The 20,915-nt window shown below is 50.8% G+C and overlaps 1 protein-coding gene across 2 annotated transcripts in view; it reads left to right on the forward strand.

The window, feature by feature from the left end:
* ADCY5 (adenylate cyclase 5) overlaps positions 1–20,915 on the forward strand; it is a 137,906-nt gene that overhangs the window by 72,582 nt on the left and 44,409 nt on the right. For both annotated transcript variants that reach the window (XM_036218900.1, XM_016159360.2), the window contains exons 2-3: positions 7,005–7,154; positions 10,259–10,380. In XM_036218900.1, the coding sequence (XP_036074793.1) occupies positions 7,005–7,154; positions 10,259–10,380 (272 nt within the window). The remainder of the gene's footprint in view (positions 1–7,004; positions 7,155–10,258; positions 10,381–20,915) is intronic.

Raw genomic sequence — 20,915 nt, forward strand, 5'->3', positions numbered from 1 at the left:
CAGCTGCGGAGAGTGGAGAATGGTCTGGAAGAGGGAGTAGGGTCCTGGGTCACCCTTAGGATGCTGGGGCCCTGCCAAGGTGAGAGGGTTGTCAGCGCTGGGGGAAGGCCAGGTTTGAAAAGGCTTCCTGGTAGGGTTGCCAGGTAAATACAGTCACCCAATTAAATTTAAATTTCATGTAAACAACAAATTTTATTTTATTTTTTTAGTATAAATATGTCCCAAATATTGCGCGGGACATACTTATACTAAAAAAACCTATTATTTATTGTTTACCTGAAATCCCAATTTAATACCCCCATCACTACATCTACCTCCCTGGGAATTCTGATTCTCTACCTTTGGGCCACCACCGGACACCTACCTACTGTGTGAACATCCCTGCAAGGGGCTAGCTGACTTGTCCGGAGCAGAAGCTGTGCTAAATAGCAAATTGCATGAGGGATTTTTCCCAATTCATTTCCTTCTTTTCCAAACCTGTTTATTCCACAATCCTCTTTACCTTGCTCCTTTCTCAGGATTGGCGAGTACAAAGCCTGTGTCAGCAGGTGGCCCTGAAAATTCAGAGGAAAGGCAGCAACAATTGCAGAGCCTAAGGCCAGCTGCTGGGATTTCTTTCAGCTTTTGTGGAGGAGACACTGAGCAACCTGGAGCACTGTAACTTCTCGCGCGGTCAAATCAAACCTGCAGCCCGCAGGCAGCCAGAGATCGAGTTTCGGAAGTGCTGTGTTTATAGAAATGCCAGCCGGAGTGGTAAACATTCGTAGGCGTCTCCCCTGCGTTTCCACTCAAAGACTAGAATCCCAAACATTCCCCTCTGTTGGGGGTCTCTCCTGGCATGGTCCTGGGACCACCTGTACTCAAACCATCTGCAGGGCATGCAGAGGCCCTCCCAGGGCTGAGGTTTGCTGTGCTGTCGGGTCCCCCTTTACCTCACTCGGTGTGGTGTAGGTATCACTTCTCTCACACACATTCCATGTGGTTAGATGTGTCTCGGGTCGACACAGGGAAAACCAACAAACCCTTAATTAGGCCTTCTTTACCTGCTGTCATGAATGATACCTGTTATTATTTACTAATTAAGTCTTGTATGAGGACGGGGTTTATGCTTTTACTGTGTCTGCCTCCATGGAGCATATGAAGGGGCTCAATAACTGATCATTGTTTTTAGTGGAGAAGAGAACCAGTTAGCATTTGGACCCTTGCGCCCAAGATGCGAGGTTATCTTTAAGCTACAAATGCCCACTAGAAGGCTGTCAGCAGAATTCCATCAGATTTCACTGATGCTTCCACTCTGTGCATAGTATTATTGCCTGCGTGGGGGCCTTAGCATCTGTTAAGACCTGGTGCACAGATTCCTGCTTTGTGTTTGTGTGTGTATGTTTGACATATTAATCCCTTAAATTTTCACTCTCAGGTCAAATTTTCTGAAATCACCTTCCCAAAGGCCTTGCTCAAGAACCCTCTTCTTGCTCACCCAATTTTACGTATAGTAAATGAGAGGAAGGAATCCTGCGGCATACTAAGCTTAGCAAAGCCATTTGGACCTCTATTGGGTTACAGGTCATCCTTTTACCTGGATTTGCACCGTCTGTTGCTATTGGCCTTCTGGCTGCAGGAGGAGTCAGATTACAGCAGGAGAGGCCAGAAGGATTAGCACTGAGATGCTGCAGCGGCCAGTTGATAATTACCTTGGGGGTCATGTCTCAAAATAGACTCTGGCCCCTCTTTCTGGCCTCGGAGAGGGGAAAAGCTGCCTTTTTTCTATCCAGCTGGTTCTTCACATTCTCTCTCCTAGTCCCTCCCGGATATCATACTCCTGATTTGTTGTTGTTATTGTTGCTGCTGTTGTTATTATTATTATTATATAATTTACATACGGTAGAATTCACCCTTTCTGGTGTACAGTTCTGTGGGTTTGACAAAGGCATAAAGATGTGTACCCACCAACCTAATCAAAATAAGGAACAGTTCCATTACCAGAAATGATTTCTTTCTGCTGCCCCTTTTAGTTAACCTCTCCGCCTGCCCCTGCCCCTGCCCCCGGCAACCACTGATCTGTTTTCAGTCTCCACAGTTTTGCATTTTCCAGAATGTCATGTAAATGGAATCATACAGTGTGCAGCCTTCTGAGTGTGGCTTCTGCCACTCAGCATAGAGTATTTGAGACTCATTTATGATGTTACATGTTATCACTAGATTGTTCCATTTTATAGATGAGTAAAATTTAAACATTCCTGCACTGATTTTTGAGTGAATGTAACCTTTTATTTCATTTGGACAAATACCTAGGAGTGAAATTGCCGCTTATGTGATAAGTGTATGTTAAACTTTATGAGAAATCGAGAAAGTTTTCCAAAGTGACCGAACCATTTTTCAGTCCTATTAGCAAGGTCTGAGAATTCCAGCTGCTCCACATTCTTAGCAGTATTGATACTGGCAGTTCTTTTTTCTTTTCTTTTTGAGCTTAAATTTTATTTTATTTTAGCCATTCTAATAGTGTTTAATAGTATCTCATTGTTTTTAAAATTTTGCATTTCCCTAATGGTTGACGATTTTGAGCATCTTTCTATGTGCTATTCATCATCTTTATATCTTCTTTAGTGAGTTGTCTATCCAGATCTTTTGCTCTTTTAAAAAGCAGGTTCTGGGTACATATCTTTTCATCAGATATATGATTTACAAGTAATTACTCCCATTTTGTGGCTTGTCGTTTCATCTTCTCAACGGTGTCTTTTGAAGGTAAATGTTTTTCATTTTGATGAAGTCTAATTTATCAATTTATCACTTATTTTCTTTTATGGACCATGATTTTGCTTTTATATGTAAAGAATTTTTGCCTAATTCAAACTTCTATGTTTTCTTCTAGAAGTTTAATAGCTTTAGGTTCTGCATTTAGGCCTGAGTAAATTTTTGTATATGTCGTGAGCTTTGAGTTAATCATATGGATATCCAATTGTTCTGGCATCATTTGTTGAAAAGTTTATCCTTTCTCCATTTAGTTGCCTTTATATGTTTGTCAAAATTAAGGGTATGAGATATGATTTGCAGATATTTCCAATCTGTGTGTTGTCTTTTTCACTTTCTTGCTGATGCCTTTTGAAGCACAAAAGTTTTCAATTTTGATGAAGTACAATTTATCTACTTTTTTTTTTTGGTCATTTGTGCTTTTGGTATAATATCTAAGAAGTAACTACTTAATCCGAGGTCATGAAGATTTATTCTTATGTGTTTTTTTTTTTCCTAAGAGTTTTATAGCTGTAGCTCTTACATTTAGGTCTCTGATCCACTTTGATTTAATTTTGTATATAGTATAAGGTAGTGGGTTCAACTTCATTCTTTTGCATGTAGATATCAAGTTATCCCAGCATCATTTATTGAAAAGACTATTTTTTCCCCATTGTCTTGGTACCCTTGTCAAAAATCAACTAACCATAAATGTAAGGGTTTATTTCTGGACTCTATTCCATTCCATTCCATTCCATTCCACTGATCTATATTTTTCTATTCTTATGCTAGTCCTGCTGTACCTAATTACTGTGTCTTTATAAGTCGTCTTGAAATTGAGTAGTGTGAGTCTTTCCACTTGGTTCATCTTTTTCAAAATTATTTTGGCTATTCTAGTTGTTTTGCTTTTCCATATAAATTTTAAACTCGTCTTGTCAATTTCTTAAAAAAATCCCTGCTTAGATTTTGATTGCGATTATGTTGCATCTATTCATGAATTTGGGGGAGAATTGACATCAGAACAATACTGAGTTTTTCGATACACGAACATGGTATATTTCTCTATTTAGGCATTTTTTATTTTTTTCATCAGCATTTTATAGTTTTCAGTGAACAGGTTTGCATATATTTTGTTAGTTATACATAAATATTTCATAGTTTTGGTAACATTTAAATGGTACTTTAAACAAATTTCACTTCTGATTGTTCATTGCTTATATATAGTAATACGGATGCTTTTCGTATATTGACCTGTAACTGTGATCTTGTATTCTTGTATTTGCAAACTTGCCCATCAATTTCGATAGCTGTTTTGTAGATTCTTAGGGATTTTCTACATAAGCAATTATGTTATCTGCAAATATAGACAGCTTTATTTCTTCCTTGCCGTTCTGTATGCCTTTTATTTCTTTCTCTTGTCTTATTGAATGGTCTAGGACTTCCAGGACAATATTGAATACTAGTTATAAGAGGGGACAAACTTGCTTTGTTTCTGGTCCTTAAGGAAAAACATTCAGTCTTTCACCGTTAAGTATGGTGCTATAGGTTTTTTTCCTATTGCCATTGATCAGATTGAGGAATTTCCCTTCTATTCCTAATTTGTTAAGAATTCCTTTTTAGTCTTGCATAGATGTTTAATTTTATCAAATACTTTTCTAGTAACCATTGAAATAATCACATGGTTTTTCTATCTAGTCTATTAATAAAGTAAATTACATTTCTCGATCCAAGTTGAAGCAGCCATTCGTTCCTGGGATGAAACGCACTTGGCCATGTTGCAGTATCTTGGTGCATTATCCTGTCTGAGGAAAGCTCCTCATCTTCTCAGTTTCTCCTTTCTCGTGCCTGTTTTTATTATCATCCTCTCTCCTGTCAAAAGATAGAACAGTCTTCAGAATTCTCTGCAGTCTGCTCCTTCAGCCTTCACCTCCTGTCCCCAGTGGCTTCCAGAGGCATGTCCTCAGGGGCTGCCTTCACAGTCACTGCGTTGGTTAATGCTGCAGGCCACCTTCTCCTCCCTGGTCTCAGGGTCTCTTCCTTCTGAGTCAGCTCTGCCTTGCCTGTTCCCCCAGCCTCGTGTGTAAGTCTTTGTTCCCTCATGCTTCGGGCCTCTGTGGTAGCCTCCTGACCCACTGCTCTCGCCCGTGATAAACCTTCCTGGGGCTGTGTGCTCATCACACTGTTCTTTGGTTCAGCAGTCCTCTGTGGCTCCCGTTATGTAAGGGTTGCGCTGGGAGCTCTCAGCCTGACATTCAGATGCCTCTTCAGTCTAGCTCCAGGGTCCCCTTCCAGCTCATGTTCTCTCTGTGGACTTCCCCTCAGAATCCGGGAGTCTGGGTTATTTATTCAAGGACCCCGCACACCTAATAAGCCGAGCTTCCTGGATACTCTCTCCAGGGAGGCCCTTCCCCTTGCCTGTCACCAAACATGCCCCTAACTCAGGCGCAGCACAGCACAGCCGGGCCTGCTCAAAGGTCTTCTCTCATCATCCCACGCTCCTCTCCCTTTTGGTTGGTGTGAGTCAATTTCTGCTTCCCGTTGCCAGTTCTCCGTTAGTCTTGACTATTTATCTCCTCAATTGAATTGTCAGCTTCCGTAGAGCAAGGGTCTCCTTTCCTTGTAATAAATAGCTTGGGTTTTTCTCTGCTGTTTGTTTTCATAAAACAGCGATGGTAGGATTCTGGGGTAGTTGGAGTTGGGGAGGGAGTCGTGAGGGCTGTGAGCCCTCAGCAGAGTTGGGAAAGCTGCTTATCTGAGTTTGCCCCTTCCATGAAGGCATGTCCAGGAGGCATCTGGGAGATGTTATGTTTTTCAGCCAGAAAACCAGGATTTATGGGGAAAGAGAGAGTCTCTTTTTGTTCATGAACTGGGGCAGACTCAGTATAGGATGTCTCCAGGGAAAGATGGCACCACATCCAGCATGGAGCCCGCATGGCCTCCAGGCCTAGGCTGGCAGAGGACTCAGCGTGATCAGGACCATCTCAGAGCTGGAGTGGGGAAGCCTTCAGGCAGAACACCGACCTGGCTCGATGCAGGACTCCTAGGTCCCCGAGACAAAGAGACCCCTGGAAGAAGAGTGTGGGAGCTGTCTGCTGGGTCACTGCCAGATGACTGACATCCCAGAGGAAGGCTTTTGGGATCCAAATGGACAAGAGGACCAGGGAACCATGCAGGGCCCTGAAGGGCAGAGGAGCCGTAGAGGAAGGTGCAGGCCCAGCTGGGGCTCCTTTTCTGTAGTTGGGACTATGAATTAAGGTTTTGGAGGGAGTGGTTGAGGCCTGGAAACCTGAGCATCTTTGTGGGCTTCAGTCCTATGTGGCCTAAGGCAAGGGCAGGACCAGGATCAGTTTACCCAGATATTCTAAGAGTCGTATTTGTCAAGAGAAATTTTGGCTGAAACAGCACATTTGTCAGTGTCTGAAATGTGCTATATAAACTCGCTTCTGTGGGTTGTATCGTGTTTTGTTTTCCCTTAGCTTTTCAGTAAATATTCCTTCCTTTCAAAAGAATTCCAACCTTGTCTCCGTGACCTGAGGGGCAGTGGTATTTTTCCACATGCACATCCCAGCCAGCGTGGAGAAGGGCATCATGAGGAGCGGGGGTGATGGTGGGTGCTCTCCACCTGGTGGAGTGGGGTCGTCAGGGGGCCTTGGTGCTGCCGCAGAGAAGGAATGGGAGCCTAGGAAGAGGGGACGAGACCCACTGTGGGCACTGATTGCTACTGGCCAGGGACCTTATCCTTCTCTCGTTCCCCAGGGGACTTAGCACAGTGCTAGGGCCTCATGGTTAGCCAGCCAGTACTCGTTTTATTGGAGCCGATCCCTGGGGAATAATAAAACCAAGTCTTCTGTGTACAAGGGCAGCCCCTTGTCCTATGCTGGACTCTGGCACATTTTCAAAAAATGAAATCCTGCCCTCCTCATGGAACCTTCCTTGCGGTGTGCGCCTGCCACTGCCAGCACACGCAGTTGGTCACAGCGTCACCAGTGCCCCTGATCTTTGCATCTGTGGTACTGCGGACACATTCAGTTTGATTATTCAGTGACTCGGTGTCCCCAGGGCCATACCCCTTAATAGCCCACCCAAGCTTTGGTCTTTGAAGACATCAGAGGGCCTGACCAGTTACGCTCAGCTACTCCCAGCGGCCCTTGGCATTTGTTTGCTGGCAGCCGATGTGTGTTTCCTAAGATGGGGGCTGGGGGCTGGGCCCCATGCTTTGGGACTGGAAGGGCCACAGTTGGGGCTCCAGTGACTGGTGTCCTCATCTCCCTCTGCAGCTGGTCTCCAATGTCCTCATCTTCTCCTGCACCAACATCGTGGGTGTCTGCACCCACTACCCGGCAGAGGTCTCCCAGAGACAGGCGTTCCAGGAGACCCGGGAGTGTATCCAGGCACGGCTCCACTCACAGCGGGAGAACCAGCAGCAGGTAAGTGCGGAACCTCTGGCCCCTGCACGGTGGCTGGGAGCAGACACAAGACCTGCCTCCCCTCCAGCTGTGCTCCTTCCTGCTGCCCAGCCCCACCTCCCTGGGTGGGGGCCCAGCCCTGGGGCATGTTTCCTCTGGAGGGAGCCCAGCATTCCTGGCTCTGTGGGAATGCTCCGGGAGAGACTCTGAAGAGTTCTACCCCTGCACTTGCCCGCTGCCTTCCCAGTGTCCCCCTGTGGTTTTGCCAACGAGCCAGAGCAGCCCAGGCCTTGCGGCAGGGTGGGGCCCTTCACCTCTCCCCAGGGGCTGATGGGTTGGATTCTGAGAATGTCAGCATTCCTGCCGGGGACTAAGAGGGAGCGAGGAGAGGAGACCCGAGCTGGCAGCCCCTGTGACACCCACACTAGACACTTCCTCTGTGTTGAGTTCTGGGGTTTGGTTTGTTCAGAGAAAGGAAGGCAGCCCTGCGTCACCTTACACCTCACCCTCACAGGACTCTTGGGCTGGGAGGCAGGCTGCTCATGTGGCCGCAGACTGGGATGGGGATGGAGTGACTCACAGTGAGCCCTGGGAAGCGCTCAGAGAGGCGTCTCATTGCTTGCACTAAAGGGAGACGTGTTAACACAGGGGTCTGCAAACCCCAGGCTGTGGACCGGTACCCGTCTGTGGCCTGTTAGGAACCAGGCTGCACAGCAGGAGGTGAGCTGCAGGCCAGCCAGTGAAGTTTCATCTGTATTTGCAGCCGCTCCCCATCTGTATCACCGCCTCAGCTCCACCTCAGATCGTCAGGCATTAGATGCTCATGGGAGCACTGGTCCCTGGTGCCAAAAAGGTTGGGCACCGCTGTGTTAACAGACCATTGAACTACAGAGTGGTCGGGGGCTCTAAATGAAGGCCTAGGTGGGAAGGGGATGTTGACGCCAGAGCCAGGACCCTCCTCCTGGGAAGGCGGTGAGTGTCAGGGAGGGTTAAGAGCAGTATGCATGTACGGTCCTTCTGTCTGAGGGGCTTACGTGCAAAGTCAAGAAAAAAGTACCACAAGCTTGAGACACTTCTCATGGTTCACTCTCTCTAGAACAGAATGCAGATTTCAATTCAGGCAGTACTGGGCGGGGAGCATGGGAGGGTAGGCAGGAGCCAGATCATGGAATCCTTGAGGCCAGGCTGGGTTGTGGGCTGATCCTGCAAACTTCAGGAGGCACAGAACGTTTTATGTGGGCCCGTGATAACGGTCAGGTGTGTGCTTTAGAAAGATCCCTCGCTGGCTTGCAGTGGAGGATTGAGCAAAGACAGCAAGCTTTTGGGGACAGAGAAACCAGTGTGGAGCCTGCCCTGTCATCCAGGCCAGACCTGAGGGAGGCCTGGCAGAGGCCGGGGCTGGGATGTCGGAGAGTATTTCAGAAGGAGAGGAATGGCAGCCATGCCTAATTTGCGGGGAGCGTGCCAGGACTAGGCCAGGCACAGGAAGGGAGCAGGTGGAGTGAGGGCGTTGGTTTACAGTGGAAAATAGGAAGAGTCGGCTCAGTGGATCCAGAAGAGTCCACAGTTGATGTGGCTGGTGGAACGCAGGGAAGTTATGAAGGTTTTGAGCAGGGAAGTGGTATGAAAAAGGCCATGTACTGGGGAGACCAGGGCTGAACAGGCAGTGAGGAAGGCTGAGGAGAGGCTGTCTGGCTAGATGGCATGGCCAGAATCCCACAGTCAGGTGAGAACTGCATATGGTTGTTGGAGGGGGCTGTGTCCAAACCAGCAGGACTCGATCAGCACTGGACAGGGCCTGCGGCTGGACATTTGCTCAGAGGAAAGGTTCTGAGAAGTAGTTTACATGGGCAGGGTCTTAACCTTGGTGATCAGGAGAATGGGAGTGTCATGGTCAAAGGCAGAGACCTTGAGAAGAAGAGCCATTGGGAAATGGAAACCGGGGAAGGTAAGTGGTTTGGGGCATGGGGTCGAGGAGTGGTAGCCAGACATCAGGCAGGCAGCTGGAGACCCTGGAGCCCTGGTGACCCCTGAGGTGCTGATGGAAACCTCACTCCTAGAGGACAAGAGTGAGCAGAAAGAGGACAGAGGTGGCGAAGCTCTCCATGTGGGGCCAGGAGGAGGGAGAGGAACCAGCGAAGATGCAGGAATGAGGAGGGCCGGAGGCAGCCAGGACGAAAGGCTCCGGGACGAGGGGATTCCAAGAACGAGCCTGGCGTGGGCAGTGGGCCGTGCAGGGCATAGGTGGAGGCTGCCCGGTCCAGAGGCAGCTGGACCTCTCAGAGCAGGCAGGCTGGGAGGAGAATGCAGAGCAGGGGCAAGACCTGGATCCCAGCACTGGCTGACAGGACCCTCCCCACAATGTGTCTCTGGCCCCTTTCCCTGCTTCTCTCTTACCTCCTCTTTGACAGGTTTTAAACTTCTCATAGTTTCTCAAGCTGGCATGTTTCGCCTTTCCCCTGGGCCGTCGTCCCTTATGTGGAAGTGGAGCCCCCCTCCACACCCCATCCTTCTGGTCCCCACGAAGACTTCTCTGTCCTCCCCACTTCCCTGCAGCCTAGGTCAGGTATCCCCGCTCAGTGCCCCGTAGTGCCCCACACCCCCACGAAGCTGGGAGCTTTGTGAAGAAGCCTTGCCTGTCTAGTTCATGGTTATGACTCCTGGCGCCCAGTGTGATGCCTGGAACATGGCAGGTGCTCAATAAATATTTAACGACCGATCGAATGGATCTCATTTAATGCCGTCAGCAACCCCATGCCTGTTGACAAATGAGGAACCTGGGGCTCGCAAGAGTTAAGTAATCTGCCCAAGGTGACACACAGTTTCGGGTGAACACAGCATCAGGTGTTCAGCGCTGTAGGTTCATCAGCAGTGCTTTTCCTCACGTGCACCAAGAACCCGGGAGTGGCCCAGGGAGAGGGGCCCAGGTCGCCCTGGGGCGTGACCGCAGCCTACCCCCCCGACACACTCACAGTTGTTAACCCCACAAGTGTCAGGAGAGCCAGAGAGGTTCTCCAGGGCCTGGAAGGTATGGGCACAGGTGTGGAGGAGTCAGCCTAGAGAAGAGAGGGGGCTGCCGGGCAGGTGGAAGGAGCTGTGATGAAAGCATCTGCTTCCCTCCCCAGGAGCGGCTCCTGCTGTCTGTCCTTCCCCGTCATGTTGCCATGGAGATGAAAGCAGACATCAACGCCAAGCAGGAGGATATGATGTTCCATAAGATTTACATCCAGAAACATGACAACGTGAGGTAGGGATGAGACAGGGGGTTGGGGTGGGGGAGGGTGGGGGGGAGGAGGACTGAGCCCCAAAGGAGGCGACATTCTCATTTCCTCCCCCTTAAGGGGGCACAGCCCAATAGGGGGGGTCTGGTGGCTTTGGAATGTGTTCTATGGGGTGCCTCTCTAGGCTGTTAAGTGAACTCTTGTCGGGGGTGGGGAAGAGGTGAGGCCGTGAGGGGAGGATAAAGAAGGAAGGAGGAGAAAGGAGAAAGCGACACCACCAGCCGTTGGGGAAACTCGTGACCTAACAAGCGAAACAGAAAGCGGTGGCTTGGGAACTAAATGTTTCCGCCATCATCTCAATCTTCGCCGCCACCCAGCAGCCGCCACGCCTTCTAGGCCAGTGCATGCCGGGCACGGTGCCGGCATCACCCACCTCATTGCTAATCCTCCCGACACCCCTGCTGGGTGGGGACCCTTATCAGCGTCCCTGGTTTAGAGACTGAGCTCAGAGGGGCTAAGACCCTTGCCCGGAAGGCACTCGGCTGGAAGCGGTCAGCCTGTCCCAAGGCCACACGCCTTCCATCCGTGTTTGCTGCTTCCCCAGAGGCCGCTGACAGCAGGGATGTGCAAACAGATGTAGATTAACAGAGTGCAAAATCTGCTTATGACTTCCACGGGGACATGAAGCGATACAGTGGCCTTCATCCAGCATGGCCTGATAATCCTCCCATATGCCCAGAAAAGGAGCTGCTGCATTTGCCTTCGAGAGAGTTACTTTCTCCCTGGGCCGGTTTCCCTAGGACCCACGAGTCCTCTAAGGGTGGTGCTGAGAGAGCCCTTTGGAGGCTTGGACTGAATTATCAATAAGGGGATTGAATGGAATAATGTAGATCACACACACACACACACGCACGCATGCACACACACACACACACACGCACACGCACACATCCATTCCCGGTGAGGCTGATGGCACCAGGAGTGGGGAGGGCAGTGTTTTTATACAGAGCAGGCAGATTTGCCCAGTTCCCAGGTGTGCCCTGGAATCTAAGACTGTCATTTCTGCCCACATGTCCTCTGTTCATTTCTCAAAACAAACTGTAAGCTGTTGGGAGAAAAATGTACTTACACACTTTTGCCTCTAGTTTTGGGGGGGTGGTAATCCCAGTCCCCTTAAAGCCCACCCACACTCATGTGTCCAGCAGGGACAGGGCAGCCGGCAGAACTTTGGTCTGTCAGGAAGAAGGCTGCCCCCTGGTCGGGTCTCCATACCCGAGAGGTGTCCCAAGGGGCTGAAGGCCCAGCTCACCGAGCTCAGAGAGGGAAGTAGGGTCTGGGCCCTGGTGGGGAGCGCTCACTGACTGCTGGTTTCTCGCTTCTCCTCCGCACACCTGCCTCAGTCCTCGCATGGTAGAATAATCGCCCACAACAGAGCGCTTTCTGTAACCCGCACACTATTCTCGGTGCTTTCATATATTCACTTAGTTCCCACAGTAAACCTAAGAGGTTGGTACTGTTATCTCTGTTTTACAGGTAAGGAGACTGAAGCACATGTATTAGCTTACCTAAGATTCCATAGCTGGTTAAGTGGGAGAACCGCCCCCAGAAAGCTTTTTGACATCAGTTTTTACCTAGCATGACTACTGGATGGATGTTTTTCGTATGCTCAGGAGAAGATTCTGTGGGAAAGAGTCTTGGGGCCCCCGGGCCAAGAGGAGAATCAGAGGAGAGTGTGGGGAGATGTTTGGCTACCAGCACGTGTGTGTGTATGTGTGTGTTTGTGTGTGAGTAGGGACCCGCCAGGGGCCTTTCCTGTCTCATGGCAGCCCCTGAAATCCGGTGGAGTCTGCCTCACGATGTGTAAAGAAACAACCTTTCGCTTAAGGATAAATCCCAGCGATCGTAAGGTTCGGGTGGGAGGGAGTGACCTGCCAGGTGGTCCCAACACATGCAGAGCCCTGAGCTCCCCACGCGAGGATTTTCTCTCGTGGTCCTATCTTCACTGCCTCACTGGCCCTGACGTTGTTCCAGGTGGAGCACGGACGAAAGCTGCTTTCCTTGGCTGCCCTAACACAGCAATGCTTTCAACAGATTTCACTAAATGTAAAGTGGAACGCAAAGGAAATCCAGAAATTCAAGGCTCAGAAACAGTTCATCATTCACGGCACAGGCTCTGAGCCTGGCGTGGCTAACACAGCCGGCACCTCTGGCCACTGCTGTCTCTCGGCCCTGTCTCTTGCCGTCTCTCCCCGTCTTTCCTCACACACCGCAGGCCTCCCCTTACTGCTCATCCCACACCTGCTGGCTCTTGGGCCCCCAGCCCTCCAGCGGAGGGGTTTGGTCAGGGGGTTTGCTCAGGCCTCTTTCACCACCACAAGGAGTGGCCCATCCTCCGACGACATCCTCCCCGCCCCTCCACCCTCGCAGAGGCTGTGATTTTTGTGTGGATAAAAGAACAGTGCCTTAATCGCAGTGGCTAGAGCATCCGCATGGCAGGAAGCAAACTCTAGCCATAGTGGAGGTATTTCTGTTCTAGGTTGTGCTCAGGATCAATGACAGCAATCAGGAAAGAGATGAAAGGAGAGAGAGAGAAGCTAAGATGCCATCATTTTCCTGGGGACAGACTTAATTATGACTCTGAAATTGCTAGGCTAGAGGTGGCTGGTACATGTCAGAGGCCAGTCACAAGCAATTATATGCAGATATGCTGCTGGGGCCCCTTCTGCTGTTCCATTAGCAGCACTGGATGCAACTTTCGGTGGAAACACTGCTTGCTCTGATCTCTCTTTTTGGATTGAACCTTTGTCTTTGGTTGGGGGCTGAGTACTAGGCAAAGGGGTGACATCATAGTGTATAAAATGCACTTTGGGCCTGGGGCGCGGGGTCGGGCATCTCTGTCGGTAGTCCCAATGTTTCCTGGCTATGTGACCAAGGCAAGTTGTAGGCATTGAGCCACTCTGAACCTCAGTTTCCTCATCTACATAATAGGACAGGAAGAGTACCTACTTAATAGGGCTGTGAAGAGTCAGTGAAATAATGCGAGGAAAGAGCTAAGCATAATATCTGGCACAGAACAAGTGTTCAGTAATTGGAAGCAGCTATTATTGTTGTTACTGTTATTATTATGATTATTATCACACCCCTATCAACAAAGAAAGGCCTGGGGATTCTCTAGCCGGAGAGTGGAAGGGGGATGAGTCACATTCGTCAATTCTCTGCGGAACTGTAATATTTAGAGAGGGTGATGACATGCTGTTCTCTAGCCCCACCGAGAGCAAGGCCACAAGAAAAATAAATCAGCTCTGTCTGTGACAGATTGGGCCTGGATCTCCGAAAGGGGAAGAGACTGATGGGTGGGGGAGAGTTTGGCCTGGGGAGGGAGGGTGACAGACAGGCGCTACCACTCTCTGTGGCCTCGTTCCCTCCTGGCCCCAGGGAAAACAGTTGTGCAAGCGGGCAGTCCCGGGAGCCTGTCAGATGCTTTGGGGCTGAGCCACCACTGGCTACGGGTTGAAGCAGGCCAGAGGCCAAGGAGCTCTCGGAGCCCCCAAAAGGCCTTTCCTGTCTGACGTGTGTGACAGAGGGAGATGTGTCAGCTCCTCTGGCCGGACAGGTCAGCTGGGCCTGAGGCCCGTTGCTGGGACGTCAGACCTGTGGCTTGAGAGCCCTCCTGCCTATCTTCTTTCCGCCAGGTACCTGCTGCTCCTGTAGCTAGCAGTGCTAGGGTCAGAGGTGGGCTGTGCTGTCCCCTGTCCTAAGATAAGGCCTCCAGCACATGCCAGCAGAGGCTGATCTGGGCTGGGGGCTCCCAGTGCTGTGCCTCGGGAGTAGGGAGATCAGGGTTGGAGGAAGGGGCCATCCAGAGAAGCATACGCCAGGGGAGGCACATCCCCGTGGGTCACAGTAAAGGAACAGATGCAGCCAGATCCCACGTGCCACCAGGGCACCCTTGCCAAGAGGTCACCATTGTAGAGCAAGATGAGTGTCTGGCTCACACCTCTCTCTGCCACTTGGTAGCTGTGGGAACTTGGGCAAGTCACCTCATCTGAGTCTCAATTTCCTCACCTGTAACATGAGGATAGTGATGTCCATTCACGCCTCCGTTCAGCAGACGTTCTACCTTCGCCTCCATTGCTGGGGACCTTCAGCGGCGTTCACGGACGTTTAGCTGGAGGCAGGGATCACGATGGGAGTGAAGGGGGGGCACTGTCTCTGACACTGGCAAGCTCACCTTCTGTTCGAGAAGACACACACTAAACAACAGATTAATTAGTAAATTGGAAATGTGCCACGTGAGGAGTCGCAGGTAGGACTGCATTCTCAAGGGTGTAGATGTTATATGACTTGCTGCTCAGTTTTTCTGCTACGATTGTGATTAAATTCACAAAGGAGCAGAGCTTATAATTGGGGGCCCTGGGGCTTCTTGCAGGGCTACTGGCAGGGGAGATGAGGTAGAGTATATAAGCCACTGGCCCAAGAGGTGGCTGCAGACTGTTTACCTGGTGGAGGTGGAGCAGGCTAGCGGCTAGCATCAAGGTCAGGTAACCCAATACCCCAAAGGTTTCAGGTGAAGGCCTGAGAGGGTGAAGGATATTTCCCTTCCATAAGGGTCTCTGTTGAATGAAGATGGCTCTGCACCTGATTGACCTGTCCCCACGCTAGCTCCTTAAGGCTTTAAAAGGTGTAGGCAGTGGGGAGAGCCAGAGATCATTCTGGAGATGGCTTCTCCTCCAGGGGATGCTTATCCTCTGCTGAGGAAACATGTTTCTGTGCGGACCATGGGAGGGGTTCAGAATGGAGGGTGGGGGTCTTGGCTCACTGGCTTGAATCAACCTCAGTCTCAGGGACCCAGGAGCCCTGAGGGGCTGGAGCCAGGCACCTGGCAGAGGGGCTGCTGACCCAGGTGTGAAAATGCGGTAGCACCTGTTCCCTAAGCCCAGGGACTCAGCAAGGTCTAGGGAGGGCTCCTGCCCCTCCCTTCCCTTGTCTCCCCGGTCTCTTCCAAACCACCCCCTTTTAAGGTTATCATCTCTTCTCCCGTCTCCTTCAAGGACTTGGCTGTGTCCCCAGGTCGCTCCGGCGTCTAGCTCGGCTACCGCATGGTTCTGAATTATAATGACCTCGGGACAATGCCCGCGATGTTCAGATACCCGTGAGTGGATTGTGCACCCTATGAGCAGAGAGGGAAATGTTTTTCTCCTCCAGCCATGTCCTCGGCCAGCCAACCTTGTGAAGACTGGTCCACAAACACCCAGCATTCCTGTCTCCGACCTGTTGTTAAGAAAAGGATTCTCGACTCTACACTCATGCCAGTTATAGATTTAAGTAGTCTTTATATTATTATCTCATTCATTCCACAAACATTTATTGAGCTGCTACTATGTGCCAGGCATAACTAAGAGTAGATGGAAAAGACACTGTGCTTGCCCTTAAGGGAACATTCAGCCCTCACCAGTGAGGTGGGGCCGAGCCGGGCGCTATGGGAACAGCAGGCTGACGACCCAGCTGGACCCATTGGGGGAGCCACTGTGGTCAGGTCTTATCTTTTTAATTCCTTAATTATTTTAGTTGTGGCAAAACATACGTAGCATACAATTTACCCTTTTAACCATTTTTAAGTGTACAGTTCGGTGGCATTAAATGTATTTATGTTGTTGTGCAACCATCACCACCCACTATCTCCAGAAATCCTTTAATCTTTCACTGAAACTGAAACTCTGTACCCATGAAACACTAACTCCCCATTCCTCCCCTCCTCCCAGGCCCTGGCAACCGCCATCCTACTTTTGTCTATGAATTTGACTGCTGTAGTTACCTCACATAAGTGGAATCAATTTGTCCTTTTGTGTCTGGCTTCTTTCACTTAGCATAATGTTTTCAAAGTCCATCCGTGTTGTACCATGTGTCAGACAGTCCTTTAAGGCTGAATAATATTCCACTGTGTAAATACCACATTTGTTTATCCGCGCATTCATTGATGGACACTTGGGTTGCTTCCACCTTTTGATTATTGTGAATAATGCTCTGTGAACACGGGTATAGAAATATCTCTTCGAGTCCCTGTTTTCATTTCTCTTGGGTATGTACCTAGAAGTGAAATCACGTGATAATTCTATATTTAATTGTTAAAGGAGCCCCATACCGTTTTCCAGAGTGGTTCACCACTTTTACCTTTCCACCAACAGTGCACAATGGATTCAGTTCCTTCACATCTTTGCCTGGGGTTGAGAGTCTTGATAACAAACCTGAGTTTGTCCTGGGACACAGAATGGAGATCGTGGGGAATGGAGCCAGCAACCAGCAGGGACTTATTATTTTAACTCTCTGGACTCAAAATGGGGGGGGGGGGCTAGGGGAGATAGGAAGAGAGAGAAGTCAGGTTGAAGAGTCACTGACCCATGGACTACACCAGGCTTTATCCGAAACAACTGGAATCAGTTGTGGTTTGTGATTTTGATTCTGATAAGAATCCTGTCACAAGAAGGATTATTCTGGGTGGGGTAAGTCAAAGAAAACATCATGAATAGGGAAGAGTTAGAATCAGGTCCTAAAAGAAGAATGTGATTTGTTTTCAACCTTTTAAAAATAAACATTTTTGTTGTACAAAGGATGTATATTCTTTGTAGAAAAATTGGAAAATGAGAGCTGTGTAGAGAAGAAAATAGAAAGGACCATATTCTCTCACCCCAAGAGGTCGCTGACAGCTGCTCTGTCTTGGGGCAGTTCCTGTCTCCTTTACCACGCTTCTCCTTTGAGAAGCGTTTCCCCAGCTCTTCTAAGACTCTGTGAACAGTCTGTAGATGCCGTGGGGAGGTATATTGTCTGGGTGGTGGGAGTAGGAGTTGGTGGGCAGAAACAGGATCGCGGGATTAAGAGAGGGAACGGGGTCCGCATGGGCCACCGAGGCCGGCAACGTGGATTCCAGGATGTACACTGACCCCAGACCCCCTGGACTCGGTCCTGATGGTCAGGCCAGTCCCAGGGTGCCCCCACTTTCTGAAGGAAGGTGTCGCATCTGTGAGAGCGGAGAGGGCATGGCTGTGTCAGGCGGATTCCCCCTGTTGGTGGGATCCCTGCAGACGTCAGTGTATTCAGCATCCTCTCATTGGCCTTTCCCCTTTGCCTCTCCCAGCCTGTGTTCTCAGATGCATCTCTGACTGCTCCTAGTTCACATGGTTCACTTTAATCGGTCTTCCATCATCCCTTGGAAAATGCCCAGTTGTGGTTGTCCATCCTCAGCCAGGTGTTGATGAGACCATGAGACGGCACCTGACTGTGCTACTTGCCTGTGCGCATGAGTGATTCATTGCTCCTCCTTTATTTTACAAGGGAACTGGACCCAAGAGATTCCCTAGGTTGTAGGGCTTGGAGCAGATAGAGGGCATGCTACAGGGCGTAGCCCTCTCGGTCAAGGAGAGACCCCTGGGAGTTGGGCTGAGACTTTGCCACAACCCCTTCCTTAGGCCCACCTTGACAGGCCGTTTGCCTCTTGGCGTTTCTTGAGATCCCTCTCCGTGCAATGCTGAGGAATGCGGGAGATCAGAGGAACGGGTCCTCAGTGCTGCTGTGTCTGCCCAGACCACGAGGTGAACTCGGCTCCGGGGTGTTCAGAGATGCCTCCGGACGTGGCCTGTGCACGGGAACAGGGTCAGGTGCTGACAGCTTCGTCCAGTCACAGGGCCTGTTGGCAGCAAGAAGGAGCAAGAGTGAGGAAGTGCGTTTAACCAAAAATGCATGTGGTAGAGCTGAGCTGAAGCTGGGGCAGATAGCTGAAGGGCTTGTTGTGGTAACTGGGATGAAGTGCCTGCCCGCTCTTGCGTCTGGAGTAGAGTGCAGGCGACCACGAGTGATGGATGGTGGGCAGTCAGGGAGGAGCACACAGCCAGGGTGGGCCTGCCCGGCTTCTGTGCGCCTGCCACGAGGGCCTGGTCTGGTCGTATTGCCAACGTGAGCTCTCAAGTGAGAGCTAATCGATGAATTAGCGCCTTGTGGCATGTCTGGGCTCAGGGCCGGTTGTAAAATGGCCTTCAGAATTACCAGGGAGTGGATCAGGGAATGCTGGCCAGCAGAGCAGTCTGCCTGCCTTCGGGTAAACCTCTTAAAACAAGAGCCTTCAGAAGTGACAGTCACTAAGCAGAATCCTCCCCCAGGGTGGCGGAGAAGTGCGATCCTGCCTCTGACGGGAGGTGGGGGAAAGGAGGTGGCAGTGTTTCCAAAAATGTGTAGGAGAGGCTGCAGGGGTTCAGAGCGGGGCCCTCCGAGGCCCTGGCCAGGCCGTCGTGCGAGTTAGAAGCCACGCTTTGAGCCTCGTCCTCCCTGGCCGGTCGCCGTGTCACACCACCTGAAGGAAGGGAGTCATACAGAGCAACCTACCCCTCCCTGATTCCTCGGCTCATGCTGAAGACCCTTGGAGGGGGCCATGGAGAGGAGATCCCGGAGACTGGAGGGAGGGTCCGGCTCTCTAAGCCACCCGGAGGGCTCGCACACCAACGCTGTTTCCAGTATCTCCCGGCACAGAACCAAGGAGCTGCCTGTGGCCTTTGTCACCACCATTCCACCATTCGTTCTGTGAGCGTCGGCAGGGTGTCTGGCCCGGGGCTCCGCAGGCTTGTGTGCAGATGATGACATGCTCGGGACCCCAAGATGTCCAGTGAGGTAGAAGCAAGAGCTACTGGAGTTACTGGCCCTCCCTCTTACTTGGCTTTGAAACTATGAATATTCTCTTCCATTCAGCAAATGTATGTTAGGCACTGCTGTAGGTTGAATTGTGTCCCCCTAAAAGATATGTTGAGGTCCTAACCTCTGATACCTGTGTATGGGACCTTATTTGGGTCTTTTTAGATGAACTAGTAAAGTAGTTCTCATATTAGAATCACCAGGGAGCTTAAAATAGAAAAAAACAGAACAGAAGCAATCAATAACGGAACCCCACCCGAAGCCAAATAAGTCTGAATCCCCGGAGTTGGGGCTGTGGGACCTCTCCTTATAAAAGCTCCCAGATGCTTCTAATGGGTGCCAGGTCTAAGAACCACTGGTCGAGCAGGGTGAGAGCTGCAGTGGAGAAAAGTGCTCGCTACAGTCCAGAGAGGTCACCTGTGGAGGAGAATGGTCCAGGCCTGCTCATGTCCATGCATGGCAGGCAAATGCCTGTCCCACCTGAATGGCTGGGTGAGCTCGGGCAGGGGCGGGGGGTGGGGGGTGGGGGCGGTCAGAGTGCAGTGAAGCGAGGCCCCCTGAACCCCCAGTCCACACACATCGGCTCCATGCCTCCTTGGGTGGCCCATCCTCCTTCTTCTCTCTGCTTATCCCTGGCTTGGATAATCTTACCCTATAGCAGTCCTGCCTCTGCCAGGTTTAGGGACCTTTTTCCTTCCTACCGTGGGGTCTCACCAGCCCCCCAAAGCTAGGCTTCTGCCGTGTAGGCTTGTCCCCGGGATGGAACAGCTGCCGAGCCCGGTGTGTCAGCTTTGCATTTGGAGTATGAGGTCAGCCCAGGTGACTCTTGCTGACCATGCTCCTTGACCCCGGAGTAGCTGATCTTGACCCCAGAGTAGCTGATCTTGACCCCAGCTTGCCTCGGCTTTGATTTTCCTGAGAGTTAAAGAAGAATTTCCAGAATAACTGGGTAACGGTGCTTTTCATAGACCAGGAAAGACCTTTTTCTTCTTCTTGAGTGGAGTGCGGCAGCTGCCCGAGAGACTGAGAGTCAGGGAAGTGGCAGGTAGGCCGGGAGAGGGTTCTGCACTTACGTAGTTAGGAAGCCGAGATCGGCACCTGGATCCTGGCCGCTTCCCCTCACCCACTCCTCTCTCACCCAGCGTGCTGCACGCCCAGAGACTCCCCCCAGGGAGGCGCTGAGCCTGTCTGCTGAGCCTGTCAGACACCAGGCATCAAAGCTGATGGCAACTCCAGACTCCCTTTCATCTTCCGAGCACCCTGCCCGATGGCTGCCCACTCCAGGAGTCTGATGTCCTGTGGCCTGAAGGGACAGGGTCTCTTCTCTCTGCTCTTCCTCCTCCTCACCTTTTTCTCTTCCCTCATGTATCTCGTCTCTTGTCATGTCCCCCCCACCCCGCATTTCTTCCACTTTCTTTTGCTCTCATCCTGAAGTTGTCTTTGCTGATCTGGGCTGGGATCAGAGAGGCTGCAGGAGCCGGGATGCCGAGAAATAGCTCTGGTCTGGGGACCGGGGGGCCTCCCTCTTGTACTTCTGCTGGGAGGTGGCACTGCCTGGCGGAGGCCCCAAGGTGCCCTCCCCGGTGGCCCTGTTCCCGCCTCCCCTCGTGTGAGCTGGCGAGCAGCCGCTGAGCACGTCCCCTCGTGACGGAGTGCTGTGCTCGCCACACGTGCCTCCCTCTGCCTCACATACGATGCCAGGCCGTTGAATTACGCTTTACTCACTGAAGATGGTGGGGGCAACAGACAGCATAATATTGATTGGTTCAGCTCCTGGACTTTGGAGCCAGGTGACCTGTGTGGCCTTGGGCAGGGGACTCAACCTCGCTGTACCTCAGTTTTTTCTCTCCAGTAAAAGAAGGATACTAACCTCACAGAGTGGTTG

The sequence above is a fragment of the Rousettus aegyptiacus genome, unplaced genomic scaffold (genome assembly GCF_014176215.1).
Source record: "Rousettus aegyptiacus isolate mRouAeg1 unplaced genomic scaffold, mRouAeg1.p scaffold_m13_p_4, whole genome shotgun sequence".
NCBI classification, from domain to species: Eukaryota; Metazoa; Chordata; class Mammalia; order Chiroptera; family Pteropodidae; genus Rousettus; species Rousettus aegyptiacus.